General features: G+C 43.9%; 1 protein-coding gene across 3 annotated transcripts in view; it reads left to right on the top strand.

Annotated features, from left to right (window-relative positions):
- SCLY (selenocysteine lyase) overlaps nt 1-19,735 on the top strand; it is a 56,839-nt gene that overhangs the window by 2,233 nt on the left and 34,871 nt on the right. For 2 of the 3 annotated variants that reach the window (XM_068280672.1, XM_068280671.1), the window contains exons 2-3: nt 6,580-6,646; nt 8,500-8,612. In XM_068280672.1, the coding sequence (XP_068136773.1) occupies nt 6,591-6,646; nt 8,500-8,612 (169 nt within the window). In that variant the 5' untranslated portion in view covers nt 6,580-6,590. The remainder of the gene's footprint in view (nt 1-6,579; nt 6,647-8,499; nt 8,613-19,735) is intronic. The other variant, XM_068280673.1, reaches the window with a different exon arrangement.

Below are 19,735 nucleotides of genomic sequence, written 5' to 3'. Positions count from 1 at the left end.
TTCTCTTCACAATATCACACAGATTCTCTATGGGGTTCAGGTCAGGAGAGTTGGCAGGCTAATTGAGCACAGTAATACCATGGTCAGTAAACCATTTACCAGTGGTTTTGGCACTCTGAGCAGGTGCCAGGTCGTGCTGAAAAATGAAATCTTCATCTCCATAAAGCTTTTCAGCAGATGGAAGCATGGAGTGCTCCAAAATCTCCTGATAGCTAGCTGCATTGACGCTGCCCTTGATAAAACACAGTGGACCAACACCAGCAGCTGACATGGCACCCCAGACCATCACTGACTGTGGGTACTTGACACTGGACTTCAGGCATTTTGGCATTTCCCTCTCCCCAGTCTTCCTCCAGACTCTGGCACCTTGATTTCCGAATGACATGTAAACGTTGCTTTCATCCGAAAAAAGTACTTTGCACCACTGAGCAACAGTCCAGTGCTGCTTCTCTGTAGCCCAGGTCAGGCGCCTCTGCCGCTGTTTCTGGTTCAAAAGTGGGTTCATGCTTCCATCTGCTGAAAAGCTTTAGGGAGATGAAGATTTCATTTTTCAGCACGACCTGGCACCTGCTCACAGTGCCAAAACCACTGGTAAATGGTTTACTGACCATGGTATTACTGTGCTCAATTGGCCTGCCAACTCTCCTGACCTGAACCCCATAGAGAATCTGTGGGATATTGTGAAGAGAAAGTTGAGAGACGCAAGACCCAACACTCTGGATGAGCTTAAGGCCGCTATCGAAGCATCCTGGGCCTCCATAACACCTGAGCAGTGCCACAGGCTGATTGCCTCCATGCCACGCCGCATTGAAGCAGTCATTTCTGCAAAAGGATTCCCGACTAAGTATTGAGTGCATAACTGAACATAATTATTTGAAGGTTGACTTTTTTGTTTTAAAAACACTTTTCTTTTATTGGTCGGATGAAATATGCTAATTTTTTGAGATAGGAATTTTGAGTTTTCATGAGCTGTATGCCAAAATCATCAATATTAAACCAATAAAAGGCTCAAACTACTTCAGTTGTAGTGTAATGAATCTAAAATATATGAAAGTCTAATGTTTATCAGTACATTACAGAAAATAATGAACGTTATCACAATATGCTAATTTTTTGAGAAGATCCTGTATATTTGTCTGCTAAAAAATGTGTTTGACTCGAAACTTTATTCCCATCCTTTAAATTGATATATTACTAATTTTAAAATGTTACTATGAAGGAAAATGAATCAGGATAGAAAGGTCCAGTGTGGTTTGAATTCTAAAACAACATATTTTTTCTTAAAGGGAACCAGAGACGCCAGCATTGAAAAAAGAAATAAGATTTCATACATACCTGGGGCTTCTTCCAGCCCCATAAGCCTGCATCGCTCCCACGTCGCCATCCTCCCCTTCCTGGATCCGCCGGTACCGGGTTCCGGCGGACGCGGACAATTATCCGCATGCACAGGGGATCCCTCCATACCCATACGCTTGCGGCTGCGCAGTATGCAGCCGCACGCGTAAGGGTATGCCGGTAGCCTCTGTGATGCGGACAATTGTCCGCGTGCTGCCGCCGACTGGCCGAAACTACGGGACCCAGTACCGCCGGATACAGGAAGCGGAGGATGGCGGCGTGGGAGCGATCCGTGCGTATGGGGCTGGAGGAAGCCCCAGGTATGTATAAATTCTTTTTTCTAGGGCCTCTAGTTCCCTTTAAAGGATACCTGAGGTGACATGTGACATGAGATAGACGTGTATGTACAGTGCCTAGCACACAAATAACTATGCTGTGTTCCTTTTTGTCTTTCTCTGCCTGAAAGAGTTAAATATCAGGTATGTAAGTGGCTGACTCAGACAGGAAGTGACGACAATGTGACCCTCACTGATAAGAAATTCCAACTATAAAACACTTTCCTAGCAGAAAATGGCTTCTGAGAGCAGGAAAGAGATAAAAAGGGAAATTTTTTATCAGTGAGGGTCACACTGTAGTCACTTCCTGTCTGAATCAGGACTGAGTAAGCCACTTATATACCTGATATTTAACTCTTTCAGGCAGAGAAAGAAAAAAAGGAGCACAGCCTAGTTATTTGTGTGCTAGGCACTGTACATACACATGTCTATCTCATTATGTCACACGTCACTTCGGGTATCCTTTAAGAAATCTATGGTATGCGTGACTAGAGGCGTGATCAGGGTGTGGCAGGGGCATGGCTTAAGTGTCCCTCTTTCTTACCTCAAAAAGTTGGGAGGTATGCATGTTACTGAAATGGTTAGGCAGGGCTGTATTTTTCTTAGATTTCTTTTAAACAGAATAAATATACAGTGACTAGGAAGATAATAGGGCTCAGCTTGTAAGTAGGAGGATTGCTGTATAGACCTTATTTTCAGGACCCTCTTCAGCTCTTTTTAAGTTCTCAGCTTTTGGCTCCTGCAGTAGTTTCCTTCCAGTGTTAAAAAGTAACTTTAGGCGAGGAAAAAAATAAAAGTTTTGCATACCTCTAATAGGGATGATCAATGCATCTTGAACATGGACCAATACAAATTGTCAGGGAGTTATTCTGATTGGTCCAGTTTCAAGTTGTATATAATTTACATTAAATTAGAATGCAAAGGTGAAATTATTTGCATTATTGATGATCCCTAATCTCTAAAATCCCCAGGCACAGCGTGGCTCCTTATTGTGTCAGACATCCCATCAGTGCTGCTGCTGTAGATCCCTTTCACAGCTCTGACTATTTCCAGTGAAAGTGCGGCGCATGCACTGTCCACCCAAGATACCCCTGTGGATTGTGCTTCTGAACAGCTGTGCAGAGCAGCCGGGGCTGAGAGTGTGCAGGGTATGGATGGTTCGAAAACTCTCACAATGTGCATACTCAGGATGCTTCCGGTGACAGCTGCTACTCTTAGCATTGCGGGAGTACGCAGATACACCCCCCTCCCCCCCCCCCTTCCATGTGAAGTCACTTCTGAGTGTGAGCACAGTCATCCTCAGACACAACACAGCGTTTGGAGCGCCGCTTGTCCGCGATTGCGGAACAGACGATTTGCGGGCAAAATCTCATGATTTGCGATTGTGATTCCCATTCAATAGAACAAGAATTACAGTGCAATTGCCCCCCTGTGGAGTCGGTACAAAAATCTTCTGACTCCGACTTCTCAGTTTATGAAACCTCCAACTCTGACTCCGGGTACCCAAAATGGCTCCGACTCTGACTCCTCAATTCTGACTCCTTAGTCTAATACTTACCAGGGTTGTGGATTTTGTACAAAAATCATCCGATTCCGACTCCCAACTCCGACTCCTCAGTTTATGAAATCTCCGACTCCCAACTCCGGGTTTCCAAAATTCTCTGACTCCTCGACTTCAACTCCCACTCCACAGCCCTGTCGCCGACGATCAGCAAAGTGCTGAAAAATTGCCCAGTGTGAACTAGCCCTTATGGTTTTCTGCCGCTGGGTAACACCACCACATGTCAAGCAAGCAATGACATGCATGGTTGAAGGAATACAAATAACAGATAAAAGAAGAGCAGTGTTCTCCCCAGGCTCTTTTAGCTGGGTGCTCCACCCGGCTAGCTTTGGTGAGCACCTAGCTGTCATCGGCTCTCCTCTTCCTATGCTGTAAGCAGAGTTGTGCAGAGAAGTGCCGGCCGTGCATTCTGTCATAACTCCCCACCCGGCTTTTCATGCCACCTGGCTGGAAAAAAAATTCTAGGGAGAATACTGAAGAGTAGTGTTGTTCCACCCCAATTACAATACTATCCACACTCCAAACACAACACGGGGCTTTAAATGAACAATTAGTCTTTTTATTCTTCTTAGTCAATTTCTTCAAGATTATAGGACAAGCATGCGGACACAATTTCAGAATTCTAAATCACATAAAGACTGCCTGACACGTGTTTCACGGCCAAAAACCGCTTCCTCACAGGCACACAGTGTACAAACACATCAGGGGTAGACCCTCAAAAGTACTTGTCCGCAATCTGCTAAAGACTAAAGGTGAGCATTCACCGACGATGTCATGGACACGCTAGCATGCATCCATGAATAGCAAGAGACCTTGCTATTCGGGCATTTGCCACAAGCCACAAGAGCATTTGTGGACAGGGACGGATCTAGACCAAGTTGCGCCTGGGGCAAGGTCAGGTTTTGGCTCTCGTAAAGGTCAGGTTTTGGCGCCTAAAGGTCAGGTTTTGGCTCTCGTAAAGGTCAGGTTTTGGAGCCTAAACTGCCATTCCCCATCCAAATTTTGCTGCCTTTTTAAGAATTCAACAAACTGTGCCTGGGGCAAGAGACCCGCCTGCCCCCTCCCCCCAGATCCATCCCTGTTTGTGGACTTTGAAATGTGCCGTTTAGACACCAGGAAAACATCGATATAACCAGTTCGGCCTATCTGGACGAGCTTCCTCGTCCAGATAGGCGCTGCTGCTGCTGGCTGGTGCGCGTGATCAGGCGCACCTCTGTGCGTGCTCGCGCTGCCCGGCGCTAGCTCCCCGATTAGTGAATGGGAATATAATTCCCATTCACCGATCTTACTTCCCCGCGGAAATACCGACGCTTTATCTCCAGAGAGCGCGGTATTTCTGCCCCCAGGAAACTTCTCCCCAGCATTTTAGTTCCTGGATGCGAGATCGTTCGCATCCAGGACTTTTTTCACTGTGGCCATCTTGTGACCAAATAGTAAACTGCACCAACATACATTTTTTTTTTTACAATTCCCAACATACATTTTTAATTAAAAAAAAATATTATTTTACATTTAAAATTAGCAGTTTCCCTCCCACACCAAAAATTACCCACATACACTTTTTTTTATTAAAATAAAAAATACAATAAAAAAAAACCAAAAACAACATAAATAGTTACCCAAGGGTCTGAACTTTTTAAATATGCATGTCAAGAGAATATGTTATTATATTATTTAAAATTATAAGCTTATAAATAGTGATGGACGCAAATTGAAAAAATGCACCTCTTTTTCTAAATGAAATATCGGCACCATAAATTGTGATAGGGACATTGTTTAAATGGTGTAATAACCAGGACAGATGGGCAAATAAAATACATGAGTTTTAATTACGGTAGCGTATATTAATTTCAAACTGTAATGGCCAAAAACTGAGAAATAATGAATTTTTTTCATTTCTTTCTTAATCTTCCTGTTAAAATAGATTTAGAAAAAAATAATTCTTAGCAAAATGTACTACCCAAAGAAAGCCTAATTAGTGGCGAAAAAAACAAGATATAGATCAATTCATTGTGATAAGTAGCAATAAAGTTATAGGCGAATGAATGGGAGGTGAACGTTGCTCGGATGCATGAGATTTTCGGACTGCGGTGCTGAACCGGTTAATCTTGGCTATAGTGTTGCGTTACACATGTGAGCACTTATAGTGATAATCTGTTTACAGATTGCTTAAAGTGAATGTTTACCGTTTAAAAAAAGAAAAAGTCAAAAACTCACCTAAGGAGAGAGAAGGCTCGGGAGCTTTCGAAAGGAAGGAAGGGAGCTTTCGGAAGCCTTCGGGAGCACTCGGGCTCCCGATGACGCGGCCGCTCCATACTACGCATGCGCGAGCGCCCTCTATGACGCGCTCGCGCGTACGTAGTATGGAGCGGCCCGTCTTCGGAAGCCCAAGTGCTCCCGAAGACCTCCGAAGTCCCTGCGGCGGCGGACGCGAACGGGGGAGCCAGCCCAGCACCGAGGGCACCGGGAGAGGAGAGGGAAGGCTCATTAGGACCGAGCCTTCCCTCTCCTTAGGTGAGTATTTGACTTTTTATTTTTTTAAACGGTACCCATTGGCTTTAACCATGACCGCTAAGTTCATACTATGGGTTTATCATTCATACTGTAGGGGCATCAGACTTTATTGGCTGCATGTTTATTCCATGTCACTGGCTCATTTAGCAGCAAAGTTGTGAGCTAAAGGCCGATACACATGCCTGACTAAAGCAGCTGATAACGACCACCAGACACGTGATGTCAAACATACGCCGCTCCGTTGCACTAAATTCTGTATGAAAGAAAAGGCAAGTATTGTTCCCCTTATCCATGGATGCAGAGGCGGACATAGGCCCGTACAGACTGTGGAGCTGCACAGGGGCCCCAAGCCCTCTAGGGCCTATACAGCTGCACCACAGTTAGAGCATGAATATTCTGTTTGCTCTTCTCTGTGTATTTCTCTCTGAACCTCAGGAGCAACAGTGATCTTTGCTTGTGGCTCAATCATACACAAGTATGAAATGTGTGCTAAATTATCACAGTGCCTACAGAATGTAACCTAGATTAATGTACTTTTATGTTCTCAACGTTATTTGGAGCCAACCATAATCTGTTATTATTATGGCCACTTACATGGGGCCCCTTCATTCATTCTGCACAGGGGGCCACTGTTTGCTTTGTCTGCCACTGCATGGATGTGTAGATTACATGCAACTTCTGAAGCTATCCCTCTTGGCTGAGTATCATAGTGTGTACAGTCTGCTAGGTGTGCAGTACCCTTTCCTGTTCAGGCCGCACATGTGGTAATCGTTAAGTACTTGCAGAAAATAGGTTGGCTAGCTAGTAAATGATGCTATGTTTGCTTTCCAACAGTCCCCGATATCATGGCACCAACCAAAGAGAAGCAGAACCTGGAGGATACAGAAAACCACTCCAAGAGGTGAGGTTCCGTGTCAAATGGATGTTCTGGATGCATATTTCCTAAAATGATACTTAATAATTATTAGTAGCAGATCTTCTTATAATTTTCTCTTCCTGAAGATAAATATGCATTTCCATGGTTCCATTCTTTCCTTTATCTCCTTCCAGAACAGTGCTGCCTATCTGTATAGGGTTAAGTAATGTTCCTGTAATGTATTCCATGTGTTATGCCACTGTTGCGACTGTGTTCTCTTGCTACATCCATTACAGTGTTCTCCCGAGAAATTTTGTTCAGCAGGGTGACATGAAAGAGTAGCCGGGTGGGGTGGAATGGGGAAAATTAAATGAACACTTATAATAAAAAGATAATTCGTGTGTGAACAGGTCACCTGCCACACCCCAATTACCTCTTGTAAAGGTAGCCTAGTAATGTATAAGCACTTTAAGTGTCTCTGTGTGCTAATTTAGTACAATCGACTCCACAGACTTCAATAAATCAGTTATTGCTTAAAGGGGCACTACAGCAAAAAACTGTAAAATTTAAAATATGTGAAAACATATACAAATAAGAAGTACATTTTTCCAGAGAAAAATGAGCCATAAATTACTTTTCTCCTATAATGCTGTCACTTACAGTAGGCAGTAGAAATCTGACAGAAGTGACAGGTTTTGGACTAGTCCATCTCTTCATAGGGGATTCTCAGCAAGGCTTTTATTCTTTATAAAGGTATTCCCTAAAAAGGATTTAAACAATGATGCTGGCCAGCTTCCCTGCTTGCGCCACAGGTTTTTGGCAGTTGGACAGAGCAACTGCCATTCACTAAGTGCTTTTGAAAATAAATAAATCCCTGAGAATCCCCTATAAAGAGATGGACTAGCCCAAAACTTGTCACTTCTGTCAGATTTCTACTACCTACTGTAAGTGACAGCAACATAGGAGAAAAGTAATTTATGGCTCATTTTACTCTGGAAAAAAATGTACTTCTTATTTGTATATGTTTGCACATATTTTAAATTTTACACTTTTTCGCTGTAGTGCCCCTTTAATCAGCACACTGTTATGTTGTTTACAATGCATTTATTCCTGGCTAGGGCATTATCTGGGCAAGGTCTTTACAATGTATGTACTCTTTATGTTTGTGGACTCTGGATTCCTCACTCATTTCAAAACTACTGTATACATGAAATTTAACCTGTTCCCCTTACACTGTACTAAGGTACAGTTGTAAACTTTGAACTCCATCGGGGGACAGTTAGTGATATGAATTATTCAGTATAATGTGCTATTTAAGGACTAATGCAGCCAAGCTTGCCTACTAGTTTTCAAATAATAGTCAGCGCTCCACTTCAAAATATCACAAGTCAAGATGCCCCTTATGGGACCGCACTCACCCGTCCAAATTGACCACTGTGAGACTGGTCAAAGTAGGCTCTGATGTATTCCTTAACGATCTGCTGCCGGATATCCAGTGTGTTGTGCTCCAAGCTGAAGATCTTGTCTCACTCTTAGTCCTTAGCAGGCTGTATTTCAAATTCAACAGAACCTCTTCCAGCCGCGTTTTCTCTCACCTCCTGCAACTTCTCTTCTCTTGCCTACTACAAAAAACGAAGAAGTAATGGAAGCCAATGGGCGATGCAGTAAGTGTGCACGACGGGAGCGCGGTGCAGTGGAGCGCTAGCGAGGACTGACTGGAATTCCATTGATGTATTTCCTGCCTAGCAGGGAGAACGTCGCTAGCTGGGAGGGTGAGCCTCTGAATATGACCCTGTCACGGCACCGCAAAGTCCAAGTGGTAGAACGACCTAAACCACTTGTTTTGGAGAAAACTTCAGTTCCTTTTATTAACAAAACAACCTTTGTGATTTGTACAGTAAAATCTACTTGGACTACAATGCTACTACGCCTCCATGTGCAGAAGTGACAGAGGCAGTGACGGAAGCCCTGCAGGATGCTTGGGGGAATCCCAGCAGCAGCTACTATGCAGGTAATACCCATAAATGGATTTTCCAGATTACACTGAAATACAATGCAGCAGTTGCTTTATCTATCACCACACTAAAGCTACAGACATACAGTAGTATTCAGATATGGAGAACACAGTCACATCACTATTGTTTAAGACGAAAGATGTGCTGTGCATATAAATATGTGAACACTGCAGATTGCATGTCCATATCTGTAAAGAAGGAATTGAGGAGAGAAGCAGGAAACCTGCTGCAGTAGGGGAATATATAAGTAAATAGCTGAAAAAAATTAGCCCTGTTGGTCACTAAGTCTCTGTGTATAGCAGAGGCATTCACTAACGTCACAAATTACCTTATCTTAGCCAAACTAAACAACCAGTATTCCATCCTTCTACTGCTTGACCTCTATTCTGCTTTCAACAACGTTGACCATCCCCTTTCTGTTCCAAACAGCCCCCATTCCTTCTGTTGTAGTCTCCCAGGGTTCTGTCCTCGGCCCCTTACTCTTCTCCCTCTACACCTCCTCTCTTGGGGCAAACTCGTCTCCTCACTTTGTCTTACTCTTAACTACCACCTCTATGCTGATGACACCCTAATCTACCTTCACAACCTGATCTCTTCCCCTGCAATTTGGATAAAATCTCCACTTGTGTGTCGGCTATCTCCACCTGGCTGTTCTGACAGATTTATGAAACTCAACCTGGAAAAGACTAAGTTCATGATCTTTCCACTCTGTCCAACAAGTCCTCTCTCCAACGTCTCCATTGCTATCAGTAACAGTAAGGTAGAGAAGAATGGCATCGGGCCCCCTGGTAAAATGACTGTCAGAGTGATCAGGCATGTTGTAAAATCTAAGTCAAACAGGTGACAGAAGACCAGGTGACACCCAGATACAATTAAGAAGCTGGGTTCCCTCAGATACCAGAGTTAAGTAGCCATGTGCTTCCTAGATACAATAATGAAATAAAAGAATCCAGCAACCAGGTGCCACTTGAATACACAACTGTACTAAACATCTGCCCTCACAATACAAGAATTTAGTAGCCATGTGCCCCCCAGATAAAAGGAAGCCATTGTGCCCTCACAAGAAAAGAATCAAGTAGTAGGTGCCCTTCAAATACATAAATTAAGTAACTACAGTGGGTTGCAAAAGTATTCAGCCCCCTTGAAGTTTTCCACATTTTGTCACATTACTGCCACAAACATGCATCAATTTTATTGGAATTCCACGTGAAAGACCAATACAAAGTGGTGTACATGTGAGAAGTGGATCGAAAATCATACATCATTCCAAACATTTTTTACAGATAAATAACTGCAAAATGGGGTGTGCGTAATTATTCGGCCCCCTGAGTCAATACTTTGTAGAACCACCTTTTGCTGCAATTACAGCTGCCAGTCTTTTAGGGTATGTCTCTACCAGCTTTGCACATCTAGAGAATGAAATCCTTGCCCATTGTTCTTTGCAAAACAGCTCCAGCTCAGTCAGATTAGATGGACAGCGTTTGTGAACAGCAGTTTTCAGATCTTGCCACAGATTCTCGATTGGATTTAGATCTGGACTTTGACTGGACCATTCTAACACATGGATATGTTTTGTTTTAAACCATTCCATTGTTGCCCTGGCTTTATGTTTAGGGTCATTGTCCTGCTGGAAGGTGAACCTCCGCCCCAGTCTCAAGTCTTTTGCAGTCTCCAAGAGGTTTTCTTCCAAGTTTGCCCTGTATTTGGCTCCATCCATCTTCCCATCAACTCTGACCAGCTTCCCTGTCGCTGCTGAAGAGATGCACCCCCTGAGCATGATGCTGCCACCACCATATTTGACAGTGGGGATGGTGTTTTCAGAGTGATGTGCAGTGTTAGTTTTCCGCCACACATAGCATTTTGCATTTTTGGCCAAAAAGTTCCATTTTGGTCTCATCTGACCAGAGCACCTTTTTCCACATGGTTGCTGTGTCCCCCACATGGCTTGTGGCAAACTGCAAACGAGACTTCTTATGCTTTCTGTTAACAATGCCTTTCTTCTTGCCACTCTTCCATAAAGGCCAACTTTGTACAGTGCATGACTAATAGTTGTCCTATGGACAGAGTCTCCCACCTGAGCTGTAGATCTCTGCAGCTCGTCCAGAGTCACCATGGGCCTCTTGACTGCATTTCTGATCAGCGCTCTCCTTGTTCGGCCTGTGAGTTTAGGTGGACGGCCTTGTCTTGGTAGGTTTACAGTTGTGCCATACTCCTTCCATTTCTGAATGATCGCTTGAACAGTGCTCTGTGGGATGTTCAAGGCTTTGGAAATCATGTTGTAGCCTAAGCCTGCTTTAAATTTCTCAATAACTTGATCCCTGACCTGTCTTCTGTGTTCTTTGGACTTCACGGTGTTGTTGCTCCCAATATACTCTTAGACAACCTCTGAGGCCCTCACAGAGCAGCTGTATTTGTACTGACATTAGATTACACACAGGTGCACTCTATTTAGTCATTAGCACTCATCAGGCAATGTCTATAGGCAACTGACTGCAGTCAGATCAAAGGGGGCCAAATAATTATGCACACACCACTTTGCAGTTATTTATTTGTAAAAAATGTTTGGAATCATGTATGATTTTCGCTCCACTTCTCATGTGTACACCACTTTGTGTTGGTCTTTCATGTGGAATTCCAATAAAATTGATTCATGTTTGTGGCAGTAATATGACAAAATGTGGAAAAATTCAATGGGGCCAAATACTTTTGCAACCCACTGTATGTGCCCCAGATACTAAAATTAAGTAATAATGTACCCCAGATCCTATAATTAACCATGTGTCCCGCCCCCTCTACCTACAATACAAGAATTAAGCATAGAATTAAGTAGCCAGATGCCCACCAGATAAAAATAAAAATTGGGTAGCCACGTGCCCCTGGATAAAAGCACTAGATAAAATTATGAGATACAGTGGGATGCCAAAGTTTGGGCAACCTTGTTAATCGACTTAATTTTCCTGTATAAATCGTTGGTTGTTACGATAAAAAAATGTCAGTAAAATATATCATATAGGAGACACACAGTGACTTTTGAGAAGTTAAATTAAGTTTATTGGATTTACAGAAAGTGTGTAATAATTGTTTAAACAAAATTAGGCAGGTGCATACATTTGGGCACCACGAAAAGAAATAAAATCAATATTTAGTAGATCCTCCTTTCGCAGAAATTACAGCCTTTAAATGCTTCCTGTAGATTCCAATGAGTGTCTAGATTCTGGTTGAAGGTATTTTGGACCATTCCCATTTTACAAAACATCTCTAGTTCATTCAAGTTTGATGGCTTCCCAGCATGGACAGCTCTCTTTAACTCACACCACAGATTTTCAATTATATTCAGGTCTGGGGACTGAGATGGCCATTCCAGAATGTTATACTTGTTCCTCTGCATGAATGGAGAGTGGATTTTGAGCAGTGTTTAGGGTCGTTGTCTTGTTGAAAGATCCAGCCCTTGCGCAGCTTCAGCTTTGTCACTGATTCCTGGACATTGGTCTCCAGAGTCTGCTGATACTGAGTGGAATCCATGCATCCCTCAACTTTGACAAGATTCCCAGTCCCTGCACTGGCCACACAGCCCCACAGCATGATGGAACCAACACCATATTTTACTGTAGGGAGCAGGTATTTTTTTTGGAATGCTGTGTTCTTTTTGTTATGCCCAAATAAGTCCATTTTACTTTCATCAGTCCACAGCACCTTATTCCAAAATGAAGCTGGCTTGTCCAAATGTGCTTTAGCATACCTCAAGTGGCTCTGTTTGTGCTGTGGGTGGAGAAAAGGCTTCCTCTGCATCATACAGCATCTCCTTGTGTAAAGTGCGCTGAATGGTTGAACAATGCACAGTGACTCCATCTGCAGCAAGATGATGTTGTAGGTCTTTGGTGCTGGTCTGTGGGTTGATTCTGACTATTCTCAACATTCGTCGCTTCTGTCTATCCGGGATTTTTGTTGGTCTGCCTCTTCGAGCCTTAACTTGAACTGAGCCTGTGGCCTTCCATTTCCTCAACATGTTCCTAACTGTGGAAACAGACAGCTGAAATATCTTGGAAAGCTTTCTGTATCCTTCCCCTAAACCATGATGGTGAACAATCTTTGACTTCAGGTCATTTGAGAGTTGTTTTGAGACCCCCATGTTGCTACTCTTCAGAGAAAATTAAGAGGAGGGAAACTTACAATTGACTCCCTAAAATACTCTGTCTTATAATTGGATTCACCTGTGTATGTAGGTCAGGGATCACTGAGCTTACCAAGCCATTGTGAGTTCCAATAATTAGTTCTAAAGGTTTTGGAATCAATAAAATGACATCAGTGCCCAAATTTATGCACCTGCCTAATTTTATTTAAACAATTATTGCACACTTTCTCTAAATGCAATAAACTTAATTCCACTTCTCAAATATCACTGTGTGTGTCTCCTATATGATATATTTAACTGACATTTTTTATCGTAACAACCAACGATTTATACAGAAACATCATGACGATTAACAAGGTTGCCCAAACTTTCACATGCAACTGTAGCTATTGTTCCACCAGCTAAAATAATAAAGTAGGCAGGTACATACCCCAGGTGCCTTGTAGGTGATGAGGCCCTGTTGGAAAATATCAAAAGTTCTGTGACTAATGTTTCGGGAGCCAGTTTTGTAACAATCACAGTATTCACATTCTTGTTTGGCTTCCAGCTGAGCATCGTGCACTGCTCTATGGAGGGGGCGATGTTCATGGAGCATCACCATGCAGTTGATGATGAGTTGATGACCTTTGATGATCCAAAGCAACTCACCAGGTATCTGCTAAGGTGATCCATCCTGGCAGTCCATGGAGGAGGAGGCTTGCAATCCTGGGGGACTCTTCTACACATTACTGTGGGAATTGACCCAGGACAATCATTTCAAACCAGGAAAATCTGAAGTGTACATGAAACGTGTGTGTGTGTGTGTGTACACCAAATTGTGTGGTGTACACTAAAATCATCTTATGTTTATATTGCTCTTTCATAAAATAATTAAAATACACATTACTTTAAGGCTGTAATAGTTGAATAACTAGGCAGCTCACAGTATATCCACATGTTACAAAGTATTTTAGCTTTATACGGTTACATGTATGCCAGTGCAAAGCCACACATGGCATTTCAGATCTTTTCCCTTTTTTATACTCTTTGGCAGACTGTTCTTCAAAATAGCCCCCTTCCATTTATATACCTGGCAGCTCACTAGGCAATGGGCTCTGCCTCTGACACAGGAGACCTGGGTTCGAATCTCGGCTCTGCCTGTTCAGTAAGCCAGCAGCTATTGAGTAAGGAGTTCTTGGGTGAGACTCCCTAACACTGCTACTGCCTACTGAGTGCGCTCTAGTGGCTGCCTCACAAGCGCTTTCAGTCCGACAGGAGAAAGGCACTATACAAATACTGGAATTATTATTATTACTTTAAGGCCTCAATTCACTAAGCAGTTTACACTAAGCTTGATGGTTTTTAGTCTACTGATGGTTTGGTCAGTTGCATCAAAGGGGAATTCACTATTACCAAATGTTTTAGACCTGATTTTAGACCTGGTCTAAACCATTTGGTAATTAGGTGGGTAAAGCAGGGGAAATGATCAAAAGATGCAATTCACAAACAAGTAGCTATGACTGACATCCTTCTCCTTTGATGAGCTCTCCTCTGCATACAATTAAACTCCTGCATAATTAATTCAAAAGGTTCTATCCTCACATCTAAAATACCTCACAGAATTTAGCTGGCCATACACTAGGCCGATTCCCCGCTGATCGACAGCAGATTCGATCACTGGGATCGAATCTGCTGTCACATCGTTCACGCTACACGCTTAATTTCGATGTATTTCGTCTGATCCCGTCGATCACTTCGTGCGGGAAATTACCGTTGATCGCCCGCGGGTAGGAAGCGCTTCACTAGCGGCGTTCGAGTGCCCGACGACCGACGCAATACATTACCTGCTCCGCCGGCGCCACTCCCCAGGTCTCCGCTGTCTTCTCCGGTCTGGTCTCCGGCTGGCTTCACTGAACTTCCTGTCCCGGCAGGAAGTTTAAACAGTAGAGGGCGCTCTACTGTTTACACTTCCCCCAGACAGGAAGAAGTGAAGCATGCCGGAGACCAGACCAGAGCGGAGAAGAAGACAGCGGAGAGTCGCGCCGGCGGAGGGGGGGGGGGGGGGGGTGGAGCGGCGGCAGCACCACCACAGATTGTGAACGGTTTCAGGCTGAAATCGATTCACAATCTGTTTGCAGTAAAGGCAGCCATACGATCCCTCTCTGATCAGATTCGATCAGAGAGGGATCTATCTGTAGGTCGAATCTGATGGCAAATCGACCAGTGTATGGCTACCTTTACTTTACCCACAGAAATCAGCTGGTTTAATCTCTGTCAGAAAAAGTGGGTGTGGTTACTCCTTGTTTGCCTTTGTGACTTGTGTAATTACTGAATGCTTGACCAGGTCTAAAACATTACACCTAAAACCATCAGTAGACTAAAAACCATCTGTAGACTAGTCTAAACTGCTTAATGAACTGAGGACATTGTCATTAAAATTGCCTGCTACATTCCAATAGGCTGATTATCATCATGTAGTAAGCTTCCAGGAATATAAATGGAAGGTAGTTAATTTAAATAGTATCTGCTTTGACTTCTAAAATCTGTAGGATAAAGAACTTACTGCAAAATATATTGCTACTGCTCAATTCCTTCTGGGTCCCTCCTGTTCCCTCTTCTGCCTGGTTTTAAAGCATATCCCATGTTTCTCATACTTGAGTCCTGTATGAGCCAACCCAATTCCGGGCATGACCCAGTTGTGCTTGGCGAATACAACTATTCCAATTTTGTGTAAATAAAACCCTAAGCCGCCCCCCACAGGTCCCATGCATACTTTTGGTTAGTATATAGAATTATTGCCAGTAGTACTCTGCTGTAATAATAAATACTGGATGCAGATGACAAACCTGCATACATAACTATTACAAACAATGACACAAGAGGAGGAAAGGGCTCTATCCACTGAAGCTGACAACCTATAAGGGTGGCAAGAAGTGATTTGTTTATCTCCTCTCATTGGCTTGAGGTGCTGTAATGTGGTGGTGGGTGTTCCATTTCACACAAGGGAAAGTGATCACTTGCAATCACCTTCTGCTGTAAGAGAGTAATACTGTACTTTGCTGTGTTTTTCTAGGAAATATTTTAGGTTCCTTTTCATCCACGACACAAAATCCTGGCGGTTTGGTAATTTAATTGGATACTCCGAATCGTTTTCTTCCAGTTGTGAACATAGTATAACTTTAATTCTATTTTGTTTCTGTTCAATCTTCGGTTTAGTGTTTCTTGCCCGGGTAATTAGTCTGTAGAATGCAGTGAACAGTAAAGGAAAATCAGGATTTAAGTTGTAAATAACTAAAGAAGGCAAGAAAAGCATTAATATAGATGAGAAAAGATTCTTACATTTCAGCAGCCAGATAAGTGCTGTGAGCTGGGCCTTTTTCCTGTCAGGCTGATACATTGTTAATAGAGGCCACAGGCCTGGTGTTTGAGGACTATCACGTTAACATGTTTCTTCATCTTCAATAACATTTCCTACATGTGTAGCTCACCAAGTGGAAGTCTTTAAAGTTTAAAAAGTAATCTTGCTTAAGTAGTCAACGCTTGTCAACATCTGCGTTACATTGTACTGAATGCATGGGATCAGCTGACTACTTCAGACAAAATGGCTGCTGTGCGGTGAAAAGTAAGAGCCTTCCTTTTTCCACAGCTGGCTGCAGAGTTTCAGAAGACATACGTGGGTAATAATAAAGGATGTAGAAACCAAAAGAGTTTACACTGAGAAACAATACTGTATATATTGTGCTCAGGTATTCTCAAGAAAACATGAAATGAGAGGAAAAATGAGGCTGCCATTTGGACCCCAGTGCAAGTTTTACATTGGGCCTCTAAGCATTCTATACATAATTTATGTGGCGCACCAAAACCAGCCAAGGTTATCCACTTTATTAGGGGTGTAAGCAGAGGAGGGAAACAGTTTGTTAACCACCCTGGCGTTCTATTAAGATCGCCAGGGCGGCTGCATGAGGGTTTTTTGTAAATAAAAAAAAAACTATTTCATGCAGCCAACTGAAAGTTGGCTGCATGAAAGCCCACTAGATGGCGCTCCGGAGGCGTTCTTCTGATCGCCTCCGGCGGCCAAAATTAACACGGAAGGCCGCAATGAGCAGCCTTCCGTGTTTGGCTTCTCCTGTCGCCATGGCGACGAGCGGAGTGACGTCATGGACGTCAGCCGACGTCCTGACGTCAGCCGCCTCCGATCCAGCCCTTAGCGCTGGCCGGAACTATTTGTTCCGGCTGCGCAGGGCTCAGGCGGCTGGGGGGACCCTCTTTCGCCGCTGCTCGCGGCGGATCGCCGCAGAGCGGCGGCGATCGGGCAGCACACGCGGCTGGCAAAGTGCCGGCTGCGTGTGCTGCTCTTTATTTCATCAAAATCGGCCCAGCAGGGCCTGAGCGGCAGCCATCGGCGGTGATGGACGAGCTGAGCTCGTCCATACCGCTAAGATGGTTAATGATTACCACTATTCAAAGCATCTATAGAAGTTATCATTACCAGCACAGGAGCAATAAAGAGCTAATACTGCCATTAAAGGAGTCATCAGGGACTTCCTACAGCCCCTTGCAGCTGACATGTCCCACGCCGCAGCTCCGCCCTCAGCCGCCGTCCCGGGGTCCCCGCGGGTGTAGAGGTCCCTGTCAACCAAGTCCGTTTTGTCCGCGGTGTACTGTGCAGTACTTCTGCACCTGGGCAGTACACCGCAGACAACATGTGCTTGATTGACAGCGGCGCAGGCGAAGGTGAGACGACCTCGAGGTTGCCCTCTGCACCGGCTGGGACCCTCCCCGGGCCAGCAGCTGAGAGCGTCAGCTGCAAGGGGCTGGAGGAGGCCTCGAGTAAGTAGAGTGGGGGGGGGGTTCCCTGATGATGACTCCTTTAAGGGAGGATCCTGGTGCGGTCGCAACTTCTGCATCCCCTATTGCTACGCCACTGGTTAAAGGTTATTTATATTGTAGAATCCCTTTACAGTAAACTCTAAGGGCTCGTTTCCACTGTTGCGACGCGATTTCGCCGGCATTCCGACGCTTGTAAAAACGCATGCGGATGCGTTTCCGCATGCGTTTTTACCCACGATTTCGCGTGCGATTTCGCATGGCAGGGTGCCATGCGAAATGAACCATGACACTGCCAGGGCAAAATAACATTGAAAAAGGTGCGAAATCGCACGCGAATCGCGGGTAAAACCGCATGTAAAAAACGCATGCGTTTTTTACTATTAAATACATTAGCGGCGATTTGCACGGATTCCCGACGCAGGCGAATTCGGTGGGTCCCGTCGTGCAGATTTGGCCCGCCGCCAAATCGCTCCCGCACGCCGCACATGTGGAAACAGCCCCGGCCACTTCAATGTACCAAGCGAATCCGCATCTCGTCGCCGCATGCGGATTCGCTATGGTGGAAACGAGCCCTAAGGGACCAGAAAAAGTAGTTTACAGAATTGATCATCTATCTATATATATACAAAATCGTGTGTGTGTGTGTGTCCCCTGCACACGTGGGCGGAGCTACAAACAGCAAATCAGATTTCACCCATTCAAGTCAATGGAAAAAATGTAAAAGGCTGCCATTCTTACAGTAATAAAGCCAGAGTCCCCACACTTGGCACAGTTGGTTACTTGGTGACCGAGGTTACAAATCCTGGAAAAGTGGGCGGAGCATAAAACAGCCAATCAAATTTGAGCCGTTCATTTTAAATGGGAAAATGTAAACTGCAGCCATTCTTAGACTGTTAATCGCAGAGTTCTCAAACTTGGCACACTTGGTCACTGGGTGAATGCGATTAAGATTCAAGAAAATGGGTGGAGCCTACAGCAGCCAATCAAAATTCACCTATTGATTTTCAAGGGGAATATTTAAACTGCTGCTATTCTTACACTTTTAATGGCAGAGGCTTCAAACTTGCTACAGTCTTTCATTGAGTGACTGGGGTCCAAATTCACTAAAGGGGCGGGGCCACATACAGCCAATCAGATTTCCTTGGTGGATAAACTTCTTCCATTCGCACATTTTTTTATGCCAGGAACCTGAAAGCTCACAAACTTGGTCATTGAGTGACTGTGTGTCAAGGTTACAAAAAGTGGGCGGAGTCAAAACAACTTTTACTGGGAAAATATAAACTGCAGCCATTCTTACACCGTTAATGGCAGAGTTCTCAAACTTTGCACACTTGGTCACTGGGTGAATGCGATTAAGATTCAAGAAAATGGGTGGAGCCTACAGCAGCCAATCAAAATTCACCTATTGATTTTCAAGGGGAATATTTAAACTGCTGCTATTCTTACACTTTTAATGGCAGAGGCTTCAAACTTGCTACAGTCTTTCATTGAGTGACTGGGGTCCAAATTCACTAAAGGGGCGGGGCCACATACAGCCAATCAGATTTCCTTGGTGGATAAACTTCTTCCATTCGCACATTTTTTTATGCCAGGAACCTGAAAGCTCACAAACTTGGTCATTGAGTGACTGTGTGTCAAGGTTACAAAAAGTGGGCGGAGTCAAAACAACTTTTACTGGGAAAATATAAACTGCAGCCATTCTTACACCGTTAATGGCAGGGTTCTCAAACTTTGCACAGTTGATCATTGGGTGACTGAGATTAAGATTTTGGAATGTGGGTGGAGCCTACAACAGCCAATAAAAATTCACCTTTTGATTTTCAAAGGGAATATTTCATCTGCTACCATTCTCTTATACTGTTAAAAGCAGACGCCTCAAACCTGGTACAGTTGGACACAGTTGGACACTGGGTGACTAGGGTTCAAATTCAGAAAGGGGGTCGGAGCCACAAACAGCCAGATTTGTTTATTTTTCAATGGGAATATACAAAGTATTGAGTAAGCTGATAAACTTAATAATTGAGTGACTGTATGTCAAGGTTAGAAAAAGTGGGTGGTGCCAACAACTACATTTTTAACATGGCAGGGTTCCCAAACTTTACACAATTGGCCACTTAGTGACTGGGATGAATATTCAGAAATGTGGGTGGAGCTTACAACAGCCAATCAAAATGTACC

Source organism: Hyperolius riggenbachi, chromosome 4 (assembly GCF_040937935.1).
Source record: "Hyperolius riggenbachi isolate aHypRig1 chromosome 4, aHypRig1.pri, whole genome shotgun sequence".
In the NCBI taxonomy this organism is placed as follows: Eukaryota; Metazoa; Chordata; class Amphibia; order Anura; family Hyperoliidae; genus Hyperolius; species Hyperolius riggenbachi.
The sequence above is the reverse complement of the archived record's forward strand: the minus strand, read 5'-3'. Positions and strand labels throughout refer to the sequence as shown.